Below are 13353 nucleotides of genomic sequence, written 5' to 3'. Positions count from 1 at the left end.
CTAGGGATACTTGCAAGAGCGGCGGGAGGCAGACATGCTGACGGCGGTGGCAAGGAGCGTGGCTGGTGCTGGGCGGCAGAGCATGGCGGTGGCGGCGGTGGGCGAGCCGAGCCGGTGGTGGCGGGTGCGGTGGTATGCAGGGCAGAGTGATGGAAAGAGCGAGGGGGTGACCGAGGTGGTGGTGAGTCTGGAGGCGCTACAAGCAAGCTCGGGGCTGTCGGCGAGCTCTTTACCAAGGCTGGTCGCGAGAAGCGGGCGGCGGCGCGGGCGGCGCGGCTGGCCGACATCCGGGCTGAGCTTGGCACGGGATACTTTGACGAGCTCGGCGAGGTCAACTCGGTGGTGCGGGAGGCCGGCGCCGGTGCCTTTCATCCGGGCGCTGCTGGAGAGAGCGAAGAAGCGTTTCCGGCGGCGGCAGCAGTGAGCAGCATCGAGGATGCCGACGAGTTTCCGCGGGTCGAGGCGACGTCGCTCAGCTCACGGGACGTGGTGCTCGCGTCGGACATGTTTGTGGAGCCGTCGGTGGTGCTTGTGGCGTTCCGCGACTCGGCGATGGAGCACACCCGTGACTGGGGCGCAGCGCTCGCGGCGCACGGCGGGCTGAGCGCGCTGCCGCGGACACATCTGCTGTTTGTTGAGACGCGGGTACTCAAGCTGTTCAAATCGCTCTTTGTCTCGTCGCTGCGGCAGGCGACGCCGGCGTCGCAGGTTGATGCGACGCTCCTCTCATTCGACGCGGACGAGACGGTGCGCGCAGCGCTTGGAGTGGACAACCGGCTGTTCGGCTACGCACTCCTTGTCGACGCAGAGGGACGGATCCGGTGGCGCGGCAAGGGCCCTGCGACGGCCGGCAACGTGCAACGATTGGCGAGCGCGGTGAGCGGACTGTAAAGTGAAGAAGAGGAAGGTGGGACCGCAAGGCCGGTCTTGTTTTACACGGAATCGTCATAGGCGTTGTCTTTGTGGACGGCATCGAGGTCCATGGTGCCGGTCTTGAGGTACTGGAGGAGGACGCTGTCGCCAGCGTCTATGGAGCGCTGCTCCACGTCGTCGATGCCCTTGGCCTCGTTGTCGTCTTCGCCGGCGATTTCGGCGAGCGAGCTCTGGGCGAGGTCGCCGGTGAGTTTTTGCACGAGGTACAGGGCGTGGGAGAGCTGTGCGATGCCAAAGAGGATGAAGAACATGAACCAGGCGCGGCCTTCGTCCGAGACGGGGAAGATGTCACCGTAGCCGATGGTGGTGAGGGTGACAACGGAGAGGTAAAGGGTGTCGAACCAGGTGAGCTCGGCGCCGGTGCCAATCTCGGTGGTGGAGAAGACACCAGCTCCGATAAAGATGGAGATGATGAGGAGGGCGACGTAGAAGATGATGGCCATGGCGGCCGAGTGGAAGAAGCGGTACAGGTACGAGCGGTACTTGTTGAGCCGGTTCTCGAGGCGGAGGAGCTCCGGGTCGCTCGGCGGCGAGGTTGAGGCCTCGGAGACAAGCGAGAAAAAGCCCGAGACGGCGGCGAGGCCGCAGAGGCCGTACAGCATGACAAAGACTTTGGCGCCGTCCGAGTCGGGCAGAAAATCGCCATAGCCGACGGTGGTGAGAGTGACAAACGAAAAGTAGAGGCCCTCGTACCAGCGCCAGTCCTCGATGGGCGCCATGATGGTGCCGATGAAGAGGAGGGCGAGGGCGATGAACGACTGCTTGCAGAAGCGGTAGATGAACGAGTTGCCAAAGTAAGTCGACGGCTTGATGGCGGCGGGGATGCAGCCCGGCGCAGCCGGGAGCGGACCAGGGTCGGCCAGGCCGGTGGCGGCGGGCTCGCCGGTGGCGGTGGCAGTCTGGCTTGGCTCGTAGCGAGCGGCGACGAGGTTGTCCATCTCGTCCTGCTCCGACTCCCACTCCGAGTCAGACGAGTAGGTGGCGTAGTCGACGGCGGCCGACGAGGCGAGAGTCGGCGAGTTGGCGTCGGCGTCGACGTAGACCCACTGGCGGGCTCGCGACGAAGTCGTGCGGGCGGCGCCGTGGAGGAGGCGGCGGCGGCGGGTGGGAAGGACAAGGTCAGCTGGGAGAGCGGCGTCACCGGCCACAATGTCAGCGATGGCCTCTTCCTGCTCGTCGTAGCTCGACCAGTAAGTGTACTGCGAGTCGGCCGAGTCCTCGGAGGACCACGCCGACGACGACGCCGACAGCGCGTCGCGGATGGCCCACTCGAGCTCGTACTGCTCGTCGTGCGACTTGAGCGACTTAAAGTCGAGTGTGCCGTTCTCGTTCCGCGGAATCTCCGACGTGGCGCCGGCCGACACGCCACCGGCCTGGATGAGGCCGATGATGTAGCCACCGATGCCGACAGCGAGGAAGGCGTAGGGGAGGAAGAGAGCCTTGCCGGTGTCGGTCTTGGGCGAAAAGTCGCCGTAGCCTATGGTTGAGAAGACAGCAAAGGCAAAGTACATGCCGTCAAAGTAGCGCCACTTCTCCAGGCCGGCAAAGAGGCCGGCGCCGCCAAAGATGATGACGGCCAGAATGAGAAGCGCAGTCGCGAGCTCCTTGGTGTTGTTGACCGACTGCTCGAGCAAGCCCGAGTAGTCGTCCATGATGGGGAGGTCATGGCACGAGACAAGGCGGACTTCGAGGACCTGGGTTGCCGGCGTAAACTTCATCTCTAGCTGGATGGTCGGCCGCGCGTCCTTGTCCTCCACCTTCTCCAGAGGCAGGTCGTACAACGCCCACTCCTCGCCGATCTGAGTCTGCGGGTCGATGACCACCTCGCCGATGAGGTCGTCGTAGTTAAAGTTGTCCCAATCGCGGACCTGGATTACCACATCCTTGGCAAAGATCGAGTGCGGAATGGTCCACACTTCTTGGTTTTCCCACACCGGGTTGAGGTTCTTCTCAAAGTGCGGCGAGGTGAACTGCGCTCGCTCACAGCCCTTGATGCACGAGAGGCAGTTGTACTGCGAGAGGACAATGACATACGGGTCCGACGACGACTCGGGAAAGCCACCTTTTCCATCAGGTGCTGGACCTTGCGCTGCGAGTAGTCGGAGAGCATGGAGAGAACCCAACCGATGACGGCCAGTCCGATGACGCCGTAAAACATGACGGCAGTCTTACCATCGTTGGTCGACGGTGAGATGTCGCCAAAGCCGATGGTGGTGAGCGTGACGAGGGTAAAGTACAGCGCATCCAAGCCCTGTTTGCCTCAGTGTAGTTTTCAGCGAGGGTGAGTGCGCGGGGAAGGAGCGAGGAGGGGGGAAAGAGGGGAAGAGAGGGGGCGGGCAGTGGGGAGGGGAAGAGAGGGGGGAAGCGATGCGTACGTCGAGGCCTTCGACTTCAGAAAAGATGAGCATGCCCACCAGGTTGAAGACAATGACGACCACAATGGCGGAGATCAGCTTGGAGTGCTGGATGTACCACTTGGGCTTCTCCTCCTCCTCCTGGACCGAGCCAGGAGGGGTAGGCGGCTTCTCCACCCACTCTCCGTCAACAAGCTCGTAAGAGTCAGAGTACGAGTATATACCGTCACCATCCCGGTCGTGACGATGCCGGTGTCCCCGGTTGAACAGCACGCGTGACATGGTCGAGCCGAGAGCGAGAAGCTCGAGAAAAATGTGGGTGTTTCTTGCGCTGGCTGCTGCCGGGCTGGGGGGGAGGGATTGCCGGGCTTGTGGTGGGGGGAGGAGGGGGTTTAGTCTCTCGTCTGGCAATCGGTATCAGTTGAAGCGGGAGACGAGGTTGGAGATGGCGGCATTGCGGCCAGACTCGGAGGTGAGCGGCAATGAGGTGTCGACCACCGATGAGATGAGCGCGTTCCACTAGGGGGGTGGTTGGGTGGGGTGAGTGGGGGTTGGGGGCGTAGAGGGAGGCTTGATGGGGGTAAGGGAGAGATGAAGGAAGGGGGGCAGAGGGGGGGCAGAGGGGGCAGAGAGGGACATGAGTGTACCGATGACTTGAGGTGCTCCGAGGCAAGGTGACGCGGAGCCTCGGCCTGGATGAGCTCATGGGTAGCCGAGGAGGAAGGAGAGGCTGAGGCCGAGACAGAGGAGGTAGAGAGAGCCTCAAGTGGCAGCTCACCCGCAGCGACTCTGTTTGCGGTAGTAAGGTCAGTAGTGAGCGAGCTGAGAGTCAGCATCTGCTTCCGTGTGGCATCGAGGTGAGCCGACGCACCGTAGCTGCCGATAGCAAAGCCGACGACCAGGCCCGTAGCCCACGAAGCGACGGACATGAACGAGAACGAGTGGGGTGTGTTGGGCGAGGAGGGGAGGGGAGGGTTAAGAAGAGTGAGAGTGGAGTGTATGGGTGTAGGTGTGCGAGTGTGGGTGAGCATGTGTGTGTGTGTGTGTGTGTGTGTGTGTGTGTGTGGTGGTGGTGGTGGCTTGGGGAGTTCGTTCGTTCGTTCGTTCGTTCATGCGTATTCGATGCGACCGCAGTGGCAGCCGGCTGACAAATCGCCACCAGCAGGCTCCTTCCCCCGCCACACCCGGACACCCTACTTCCACCCCCCCCCCCCCCCCCTCCCCCCCTCCTCTCCCCCTCTCCCCCTCCCCCTCCCCCTCCTCCCCCTCCCCTCCCCTCCGCTCTTCCTCCACCTGCAATTTCCCAAAGCAAACTATGGCTGCGTCCTCGGCTGCACGAGAGGCTCTCGATGCCAACCTCCGGGCGGTTATCCTCGGAAGTGGCGGCAAGAAGGTACGGTGCTGGATAGAGATGATGGTCCCTCCCCTCCCTCCCTCCCTCTCTCTCTCTCTCTCTCTCTCTCTCTCTCTCTCTCTCTCCCCTCCCCCCCCCCTTGCTCACTCACACATAATCTCTCCCATACCTTTTCTTCGCCACCATGGTTAGTGGCGCATCTATCCGATGCGGTCGGCGGCTGCTAGTGGAGGCGGTGGTGTGGCAAGCGTGGGTGCTGCCGCCCAGGTCAAGGCAAATGCTGAGAATGTGATGGAGATCTGCAGGCGCGGTGATGTGTCGGCGCTGGTGATTCTGTGCAAAAAGGTCGGCGTTGACGCGCTCGTCGCGTATCGTGACGCCGCAGGTGAGAGCGCGTTGCACGCCGCGGTCGAGTCGCCGACGCCGGACATTGTCAAGGCTCTGCTGCGGATCTCGTGCGACCCGAACACGACGCAAGAGGGGACACTCAACACGCCACTGCACAAGGCGGCAATGTTGGGCAAGACCGACATGTACACAGAACTTGTTGACGCTGGCGGCGATGCCGAGCGCGTCAACTCGATGGGCCTCACCGCCGCAGGCATCATCGCCAACACGACACTGGGCAAGGGCAGCAAGGGCAGCGCGAGCGAGGCTAGCGAAGCTGCAGGCGCAACCGCGGCCTCGCCTGTCAAGCACAAGTTCCAGGCCGCGGCGCGGGCGGCACTGGCGGTGAGCCGCGGCGCCAATGCGAGCGATGCCAGCGCAGGGGCGTCAAGCTCTTCAGAGCCGAGAAGCAGCAGCACCAAGTGCGCGCGGATGCGGCTTCCGGAGCGTAGCATGCCGCAGATCCACGTTGGCGGCGACGATGTCGACGGTGGTTCCGGGTCTGACTCGGACGCGTCGGACGCCGGTGAACCGGTCATTTACTCGGTGGAGCTTGCCGACGCGGTCACCAAAAAGGTGCGCGCGTCGGTCAACATCACGGGATGGGCGCTGCTTGGTGTGGTGGCGGAGAAGATCGGGCTCGAGCCTCAGGCTGCGCCGTACTTTGCATGGTGCTTTGCCTCGCCGGACGCACTCCCGGTCTACACGTGGCTCGACATGGGCCTCCCTGTCTCGGCCAACGGGCGGGCGGACGATGCGCTGCTCCTTCGGGTCAAGTATCCGTCGGCTAACATGCGGCGGCTGGGCGAGGAGACGCCGGTGGCTATGAACCTGTTGAGGCAGCAAGTGATGCAGGACGTGCTGGCCCAAGGCGCCGGCATCCACTCGCAGTCTGTTGTCCTCATGCTGGCGGCGTACCGCATGCAGCTCAACTACGGCAACCACAACCCAAAGACGCACCAGCCGGGCTTTTTGGATACGCTCATGGACAAGTACGTGTCGGCCGACATGATGGCGGTCGGGGCGTCCGAAGTCCTCGCGCTCCAGGCACAGCTGTTCTCGATGCACCGGGGGCTAGAGGGCCTGACGGCAAGCGAGGTGCACGTCAAGCTTGATGCGCTGCTCTTCTCGCTCCCAACTTACGGCGCGCAGGTCTTCCCGTGCACGCTGGCTGGAACCGGCGACGCTGACGACATCTCAGTGGTGCTGCTTGTGGGCGCGACAGGCATGCTCTTTGGTACACCGCTCACCAACATTCACTCGGCGGCCTACCCGTCGTACAAGTACCTGCCGTTCTCACAGATCAAGCGGTGGAAGGCGATTTCGACGGCGCTCATCACACAGACGACGACCGAGTTTGCGGCCGGAGGCAAAGAGCAGGTTCTGCAGTTTGTGACGCCGTCGGCGCGAGCCATCCTCACGTTGCTTAACGACTACTACACCCTCTACTACCAGCTTGTGGACGACGTCGAGGTCTCGCTGCCGCACCCGGACGAGTCGACGATCTCGGCGACGCTGCTGCCTGCCGAGCTGTTTGGACGGCCGCGGGCCATGTTTGCGCCGGACCCGGAGCGGTCGCGGCTCGACATTCTCTGCAGGGTCTACAAGTCTGCGCTGCGGCTGCAAGTCGGGCGAGCCGACGCGGGCTCGATCCTGGCGCAGGCGTACGAGGCGCTGTACAAGCATGAGACGCTGCGGCGGCTCAAGCTGCGCAACCCGCGGCATGCAGCCGCGTTGTTTGAGGCCATCCACCGCGCACAGAGCTACGTGAGCGTTGGGTTCGGAGGCGAGCTGATGGAGAACCTAGCGCTAGCGGAGCTGGACCTGACGGGCGTGCCGTTTGCGTCGTCCGAGGCTGGCACCAAGGCGCTCAAGCTGCTTGCAGACATTGCGCCGTCGATCGAGAAGCTCATCATGCGCGGGTGTGCCATGGGCGAGTCTGCGGCGATGCGGCTGTGCCACGTGGTGCAAGCCGGATCGATGGCGCTCCGCGAGCTTGACATCTCGCTTAACGACCTCGGCCCAGCAGGAATGGACCAGATCCTGGGCTTGATGCAGAAAAAGCGGATTCGATTCCGCAAGCTCAATCTGGCGTCGACCGGTATGACCGACGCGTGCGTGCCGGTGCTGATGGAGATTGTGCGCGGTTCATCGGACATGAACGACACCGAAGAGCTGGACATTTCGTACAACAAGATCACGGACAAGGGCTTTGGCGATTTGTGTCTCGCGCTCGCGCGGAACCGGTTCCTCAGGACCTTTGCCTTTGGTGGCAACTCGGTGACCGACAAGTCGCTGGGCGTGTTTGTCAGCGAGGTTGTCGACTCGCCGTCGGTTGTCTTTACTTCGCTCTCGTTTGCGCACATCAAGATCGGGTCCAAGGCTATGGAGCCACTCATTCGGGTGGCGACCGACAAGTCACTTGCCGAGCTCGACATCACCGACTGCAAGCTGGGCAAGAAGAACGCGCTGGCGCTGCTCGAGGCCGTGACGGCGTCGCGTGGGCGGACGCTGACCTCGCTCAAGATCGGATCGAACGGGTTGGACAAGGCGGCCATCGAGTTGCTGAGCTCGGAGCTTTCGACCTCGCTCTCGACGCTGCGGTACCTGGACATTGCCGGGGCCGGCGTGGGCAAGAACCAATGGGAGGCGTTCATCGCGGTCATCGGCACGTCGCATTTGGTCTCACTCAGCCTGGTCGATACAGGACTGACGGACAAGTCGCTCGCGCTCCTCTGCGCTGCACTCTCGTCCAACACCCACCTGCGCAACCTCAACCTTGCCCGCAACGAGAAGCTGGGCAAGGGCCTCGGCTTGACCGCCATGGCTGCCCTGCTGGCAGCCAACGCGTCCAAGCTGACCAACGTCATCCTCTCGGCCTGCAAGCTCAAGGATCGCAACCTCGAGCAGCTGCTGCCTGCCATCCACACCAACATCACGCTGATGGCGCTCCAGCTCGACGGCAACCAGTTCCACGACACCGTTCTCGCTGACTTTCTGCGTGCCATTGACCTGTCGTCTAACTACAACCTCGCTCTTGTCGACATCCGCGACAATCCCGGCTCTGACTCGGCCGCAGTCTCGGAGCTCCTGCCGTTGGCGGCGCATGCCGAGTGTGTGGTGGGTCACTGATCGTGCGTGAGTTGCGATGATGTGCAAAATGAAGTGATGAGAACAGGATGAAGGAAATGGTCTTTACCGAGGCGTTAGCAAAGGTAGTCGAGCGGGTTAAAGTCACCAAGAATGTGCTGGTGAGCCGATCTGGCACCCATGTTGGCCTCATAGTCGTTGTCGCCGAGCAGGGGCGCGTTGACAGTGCTTGAGGTGTTGCCAGCAAAGATGACAGCAAACGGGGCGCGGGCCGCGGCGAAGGCGGTAGCCAACGCGGTTGGAGGCGGCCCGGCGGATGCGATCAAAGTACATCGAGACGAAAATCAGTGCATCAACGACACCAAAGGCATCAAAACGCTCGCGTTTGCGGCGGCGCTTGCTGTTGCTGCGGCATGCAGTGGTGTTTGCCGCTGCCGGGATGCTCCGGTTGCGGGTGGCAAAGGCGGCGTGGACACAGGCAGCGGCGGTGGCGAGGTCAAAGCTGTCAGCGAGCGCAGCCGAGACTTCAGCGCCATAGATCTAAGAGCCACCGTTGATGCAGATGGTGCTTTCCATTGCGTCGCGGATGCCGGAGACGGTGATGAAGCCGTTTGCATCCGAACTCTGGGCAAAGGCCTCCTTCATGCTGTTGCGAGCAATGGCACGGTTCTCCTTGTCGGTGAGCGGATAGACGCTCTTGCCAATGCGGCGAGCAGGGTTAGTGGCACCACGGACAACACTGACGTTGATGGAATGAGTGTTGGTGAACATGATCTAGTAGGTAAGCTGTTTGTTGCTGGTGGGATGACCAGGCACATTTGCGCCCGGTGCGACGTTTCGCTCGGGTTTTGTCACAACCGGCCGACCACAAAACTGCCACCAGTGTTTGCAGAATTGCGTTTCTGGCCTTTGTCAAGAGGCCCCTTGGTTGCACATTCTGGGAGGCCGTGCTTCCGGGGTATGGCTTAAAGGCGCAACCAGATCCCCGGATGGACGAGAATGGCAATAATAAAGTGTTTCAGCTCATGATGTTGGGCTGATTCGAATGTAGGAGGTCGTAGACCGTGCTGGAGGGTGGCTCGGTTGGCGGCGGGGTGCCAGCCGAGGGATCCTCCGCTCGATGAAGAGCTAGCTGGCCTTCACCCTTGAGAGCGGAGGGGGGTGGCATCACAGCCGATATTGAGGTCCTAAGGCACAGAGTGTGCGCCGTGGGGTTGGAGGCTATCACTTTGGGCTGGTGAGTGTGGGCGGCGGCCCCAATGGGCACGGGCCGATGCAAGCGTAGTGTGTCTGGACACAGGGGTGGCGCTCAACCTGTGGTAGCCGAGGCAGTGGCAACGGTACTCGACGCCACCTGGACTCGTGAGGCGGGATGCCGCTCAAGCGAGAGTTCACGAGTGACGACCAAAGTATGTGAAAGGGAGGGCTTGTGTGTGTGGGTGGGGGGGGGGGGAGGGGGGAAGGGGGGGGAAGGGGGTGAAGGGGGCAGGTAGGGGGGAGGGCAGGCAGTTTGAGCACAAACACGTAGGGACACACATGGGCATGGCCAGTGTGCACGAGGGGGGTGGGCTGGGGGGATGAGGGGGGCTGAGGGGTGTGTGTGGGAAGTCAACTTAGGTGGCAGCATGGTGTGAATGGGTGCATGTGGTGGTGTGCGGCGTGTAGAGGTGGTGCAAGCGGCGCTGCGCAAGGCGCCGGTGCGGACGGTGGTGGCGGCGTTGTGGGTGGCCAAGTGGAAGACGGCCAAGGAGGTGAACGACCGGCTGTTTGTGGCGACACCGTACGAGGTCTTCACCATCAAGGCCGGGCGGCTGAAGAACAGTGTGGGGAACAAGTACGCGCTCATTGATCTGGTGCATGTTCAGCTGTGGCCGTCGGAGGAGGGCATGACGCTTACCTTTGTGAGCCACAAGGTGCGGCGCGAGCTGGTGTACACCGGCGTGCCCGAGGATGTGGTGCACAAGGTGCTGGGCGCGTATCTGGCGGCGACGCACGCGATGCGTAGTCTTGGTAAGCGGGCAGTGGTGGTGGCGGATGACGACGACACGCCGTACCAGTGGTGGGAGGACCAGATTGCGGCCGAGGAGCTTAAGCCAGGCGGCGGGTTGGTGGAGGGGTACCTGGCAGTAGCGGCGCGCGACGAGTGGGCCGAGTTCTGCGAGCAGGCGTACGTGCGGATGGAGCGAGCGGCGGCCATGGGCGAGGCGTACGCCCGGTCCGAGGGCTCGCGCGGGCCCGGGCACGGCAAGGTAGTGCTGGACTTGACCGGCCGGCAAGGCTCGATGTGGCTGCCGGAGGCCAAGCTGGGTCCGGTGTGGGAGGTGATTTCCGGTTCGGAGCTTGTCTCACATATTCGGGCGGAGCATTCGTCACGGCCGCAACTGCTGCGCGAGCTCGCCGAGGTGATGACGACCAACGGACGGATCTCGTCACTGTTCATCAATGCGGTCGAAGTCAAGCGCGGGGCCAAGGCACTGTCGGACGCCCTGCTGGCGCGTCCGGGCCAGGCCCTGGTCGAGCTCTCGCTTCCGTGCATGGCGCTCAAGGACAAGGGCGTGCGCAAGCTCCTCCCGGGATTGCGTGTTGCGTCGGGGCTCAAGGTCCTCAACATACGCGATTGTGGCATCACGCCGCGCGGAGCTGTCACACTCTTTACCAGTGCATCGACTAGCGTGGCGATGACGAGTCTGCGGTATCTTAATCTGAGTGGCAACCGGCTCGGCAAGAAGGGCAGTCATGCGCTGGCGCAATGGCTCACATCTGGCAAGGCATGCATGCTTGAGAATCTGGTGCTCAACGACGCCGACGTGGAGATGAGCGAACTTAGCGATGCACTGCCGGCGGAAAAGGGCGCGAGCGGGCTGCGGGCGCTGTTTCTGGGCCAAGTCGAGATCCGCGACAGCATTTCGCTCTCGACTGGAACTGCGCTCCGACTCTCGAGCGTGGACAATCTCAATCTGGCCGGCTCGCGGATGTCTGCGGTGGCGCTCTCGTCGGTGGTCTCGTCGTATCTGGCGCGGCCCGAGGCCAGCGGACTCAAGCTGTATCTTGCGCGGATGGAGGTGGGAGGACTGGGAGGGTCGGAGACGCCGGCCATGGTGAGTTCGTCGCTGAGCCGGGCGTTTGCCAACTCGACGTCGCTGGTGCGGCTGGTCATGGACGATGTGCTCCTGTCGGCCGAGGCGCTGCAAGGCCTCCTCGGCGCGCTGCGGAGCGCGAGCGGGCTGCGACACTTTTCGCTCTGCCGCGTCGCGCCGCGCAAAGCCGCCCAGCGGGCTGCGGTGGCTGAGAGCCTCTACCAGGTCCTGGCGGAGCCCGGATGCTCGCTGGAGACACTCTGGCTCGTTGGGTCGAAGAAGGCGCACTTTGGCAACGCCATGGAGCGAGTGCTCGAGGGTGCGGCGCTGGTGGCGAGCCTCAAGTCGGTGTCGATTGCCGGCAACCGCGGCGGCGAGGCTGTTGCGCTTGCAGCCGCCGTATTTTTGCGGCTCTCCAGGAGCGTGCGGGCGCTCTCGATCTCGGGCACTGGCTTTGAGACGGTGGAGAGCCTACAGGCGCTCGCCGAAGCCGTGGCGGCGTCGTCGACGCTGGAGACGTTCCCCATGCCTGTGGATGACATCACAGCTGTCTTCCGCAAAGCGCCGCGCAACTCGCGCGAGCTTGTGGAGGAGCTTGTGGCCAAACTTCGAGCGTGCGAGACGGTCAAGATGCGGCCGGTCTCGATTGTGACAGGCAAAGCGATGTTTACGCCGCCGCCGCCGCCGGTCACGCCCGAGCAGCGCGCCGGAAATCCGGCGCTGATGTCAGCGGCGGCGGCAGCAGGCGCACGGCAGGCGCTGCTGTCGGGCGGTGACGCGCACTTGACCGGGACGAGCAAGTCCGAGTCTGCGGCGTTCAAGCGGCTCTCGGCGCTCATGCTGGGCTCGTTTGACCCGCTTGGCGACGCAGCTGCGTTTGCAGGCACTGGATCGGCGCTCTCGCGGCATGTGGTGGCTCCTGGCGCAGCCGGGCCGAGCTCTAGTCCGGCTGGTACGACTGACGGGCCTGACGGCAGCGAGGCGGTCGGCGAGGAAGGCTCGTACTCGTCGTATGCCAGCGACGAGGAGATGGCGAGTGGGCCGGGCGAGGCCGAGTCATAGTAAAGTGGCAGGCATATCGAGCAGGAGACCCCGATGATTGTGTTACTCTTCTTTGGTTGTGTGGTACACTACGTAGCAACTGTTCAGAGCGTGGGCAGTTACTGCTGCCACACGAGGTAGCGCTGGTCGCCGAGGTTGCGCGGCTTGACAATGTTGGCGACGAGGAAGACAACGCCGAGGAGGATGCAGAGCGAACCGACGATGATGTAGGCAAGACCGAGGAACGAGTTCTTGCCGCCCATCCACGAGGTGGTGGAGAGGACGACGGACTTTGTGCCGTCAAACTGCTTGACAGGGAAGCGCGAGTTGATGGCCATGGTGTACGTGCCCGGGTTGAGGTCCGAGTTGATGACGCGATGGAGCTTGCGAAAGTGCGGCAGGCCTGCGGTGCGCATCCAGACGACAAAGTCCGGATCGGTGAACTGGAGCTCAGAGCCGTCCGGGTTGTAGAGGCGCTTGCCAGGGGCGGATGCCGGCGGCTGCTTGAACTTGGTCTTGAGATCCGACTCCCAGGCAACGCCGTCCTTGGTCCAGTCGACGCGGGCGCCCGAGGTGGGGCGGTAAAGGGTAAACGTGTCGTTGAACCGCGACCACGCAATGAGGCCACAGGGAGGAAGAAGTTCGACGGGTCGCTCTCGTCGCCCGATGCCGAGATCCGCGGCGTGCAGTCCTCAAGCTTGGAGAACGACGTTGGCGGCTCGCCACGGAGCTGGGCGTCGTTGCGCGACTTGACGTAGCGGCGGTGGTTCTGATAGTAGTTTGTGAGCTCGTAGTAGACGTAGACAGGTGCCTTCATCTGCTTGGTCACCGTCATCGAGACGGTGCAGTTTGACACGCCGAGCGTGCCATCGGCGTTGGACGGGGAATGCACCCATCCGTGTAGTCGGCCTTGACTTCGATGACCGAGTTGGACGCCACGAGCAGAAGGACGCCGAGCGGGACAAAGATGATGCCGATGATGAAAAACGACGGAATGACGGTCTTGGGCGTGAGGATGGGCTGCCACGCCTTGAGCGTCTGCTGCTTGAATGCCGACTCTGTGCGCGTGGGGTGTAAGGGGGGGTGCGGGTTGGGAGGGGGGGGGGGGGCGGCGTGG

The 13353-nt window shown here is 63.1% G+C and overlaps 8 protein-coding genes across 8 annotated transcripts in view; 3 read left to right on the top strand and 5 right to left on the bottom strand.

Annotated features, from left to right (window-relative positions):
* Nucleotides 1-87: 87 nt before the first annotated feature.
* On the top strand, nucleotides 88-906 carry AMSG_06851 (uncharacterized protein). The gene has a single exon (XM_013901452.1). It carries the CDS (start codon nucleotides 505-507, stop codon nucleotides 889-891), a length of 387 nt encoding a protein of 128 aa, XP_013756906.1. The 5' UTR covers nucleotides 88-504; the 3' UTR covers nucleotides 892-906.
* Nucleotides 907-908: 2 nt separating this feature from the next.
* Nucleotides 909-3569, bottom strand: AMSG_06850 (calcium-activated outward-rectifying potassium ion channel; the record flags this gene model as incomplete). The annotated part of the gene is made up of 3 exons (XM_013901451.1): nucleotides 909-2981; nucleotides 3017-3184; nucleotides 3309-3569. 3 exons carry the CDS (start codon nucleotides 3567-3569, stop codon nucleotides 933-935), a joined length of 2478 nt encoding a protein of 825 aa, XP_013756905.1. The 3' UTR covers nucleotides 909-932.
* Nucleotides 3570-3663: 94 nt separating this feature from the next.
* Nucleotides 3664-4216, bottom strand: AMSG_06849 (uncharacterized protein; the record flags this gene model as incomplete). The annotated part of the gene is made up of 2 exons (XM_013901450.1): nucleotides 3664-3806; nucleotides 3935-4216. 2 exons carry the CDS (start codon nucleotides 4214-4216, stop codon nucleotides 3705-3707), a joined length of 384 nt encoding a protein of 127 aa, XP_013756904.1. The 3' UTR covers nucleotides 3664-3704.
* A 386-nt stretch (nucleotides 4217-4602) lies between these two features.
* Nucleotides 4603-8208, top strand: AMSG_06848 (uncharacterized protein; the record flags this gene model as incomplete). Its single annotated transcript, XM_013901449.1, has 2 exons — nucleotides 4603-4680; nucleotides 4834-8208. 2 exons carry the CDS (start codon nucleotides 4603-4605, stop codon nucleotides 8158-8160), a joined length of 3405 nt encoding a protein of 1134 aa, XP_013756903.1. The 3' UTR covers nucleotides 8161-8208.
* Nucleotides 8209-8234: 26 nt separating this feature from the next.
* On the bottom strand, nucleotides 8235-8889 carry AMSG_06847 (uncharacterized protein; the record flags this gene model as incomplete). The annotated part of the gene is made up of 3 exons (XM_013901448.1): nucleotides 8235-8306; nucleotides 8380-8642; nucleotides 8670-8889. The coding sequence occupies 3 exons, from the start codon at nucleotides 8887-8889 to the stop codon at nucleotides 8235-8237; spliced, it is 555 nt and encodes a 184-aa protein (XP_013756902.1).
* A 765-nt stretch (nucleotides 8890-9654) lies between these two features.
* AMSG_06846 (uncharacterized protein) lies at nucleotides 9655-12277 on the top strand (the record flags this gene model as incomplete). The annotated part of the gene is made up of 2 exons (XM_013901447.1): nucleotides 9655-9667; nucleotides 9784-12277. The coding sequence occupies 2 exons, from the start codon at nucleotides 9655-9657 to the stop codon at nucleotides 12255-12257; spliced, it is 2487 nt and encodes an 828-aa protein (XP_013756901.1). The 3' UTR covers nucleotides 12258-12277.
* A 78-nt stretch (nucleotides 12278-12355) lies between these two features.
* AMSG_12017 (uncharacterized protein) lies at nucleotides 12356-13053 on the bottom strand (the record flags this gene model as incomplete). The annotated part of the gene is made up of 2 exons (XM_013901530.1): nucleotides 12356-12781; nucleotides 12865-13053. The coding sequence occupies 2 exons, from the start codon at nucleotides 13051-13053 to the stop codon at nucleotides 12356-12358; spliced, it is 615 nt and encodes a 204-aa protein (XP_013756984.1).
* A 14-nt stretch (nucleotides 13054-13067) lies between these two features.
* Nucleotides 13068-13353, bottom strand: part of AMSG_12016 (uncharacterized protein) — a gene marked incomplete at both ends in the record, with an annotated part of 856 nt that continues 570 nt past the window's right edge. The window contains one exon of the mRNA XM_013901529.1: nucleotides 13068-13292. Within this exon, the coding sequence (XP_013756983.1) occupies nucleotides 13068-13292 (225 nt within the window). The remainder of the gene's footprint in view (nucleotides 13293-13353) is intronic.

The sequence above is a fragment of the Thecamonas trahens genome (assembly GCF_000142905.1).
Source record: "Thecamonas trahens ATCC 50062 unplaced genomic scaffold supercont1.29, whole genome shotgun sequence".
Lineage (NCBI taxonomy): Eukaryota > Apusomonadida > Apusomonadidae > Thecamonas > Thecamonas trahens.
This window is presented reverse-complemented; position numbering and strand designations above follow the sequence as displayed.

Bases quoted from the DNA above. Each gene is read 5' to 3' on its own strand.
- AMSG_06851 (XM_013901452.1), top strand. From the start codon at position 505: ATGTTTGTGGAGCCGTCGGTGGTGCTTGTGGCGTTCCGCGACTCGGCG.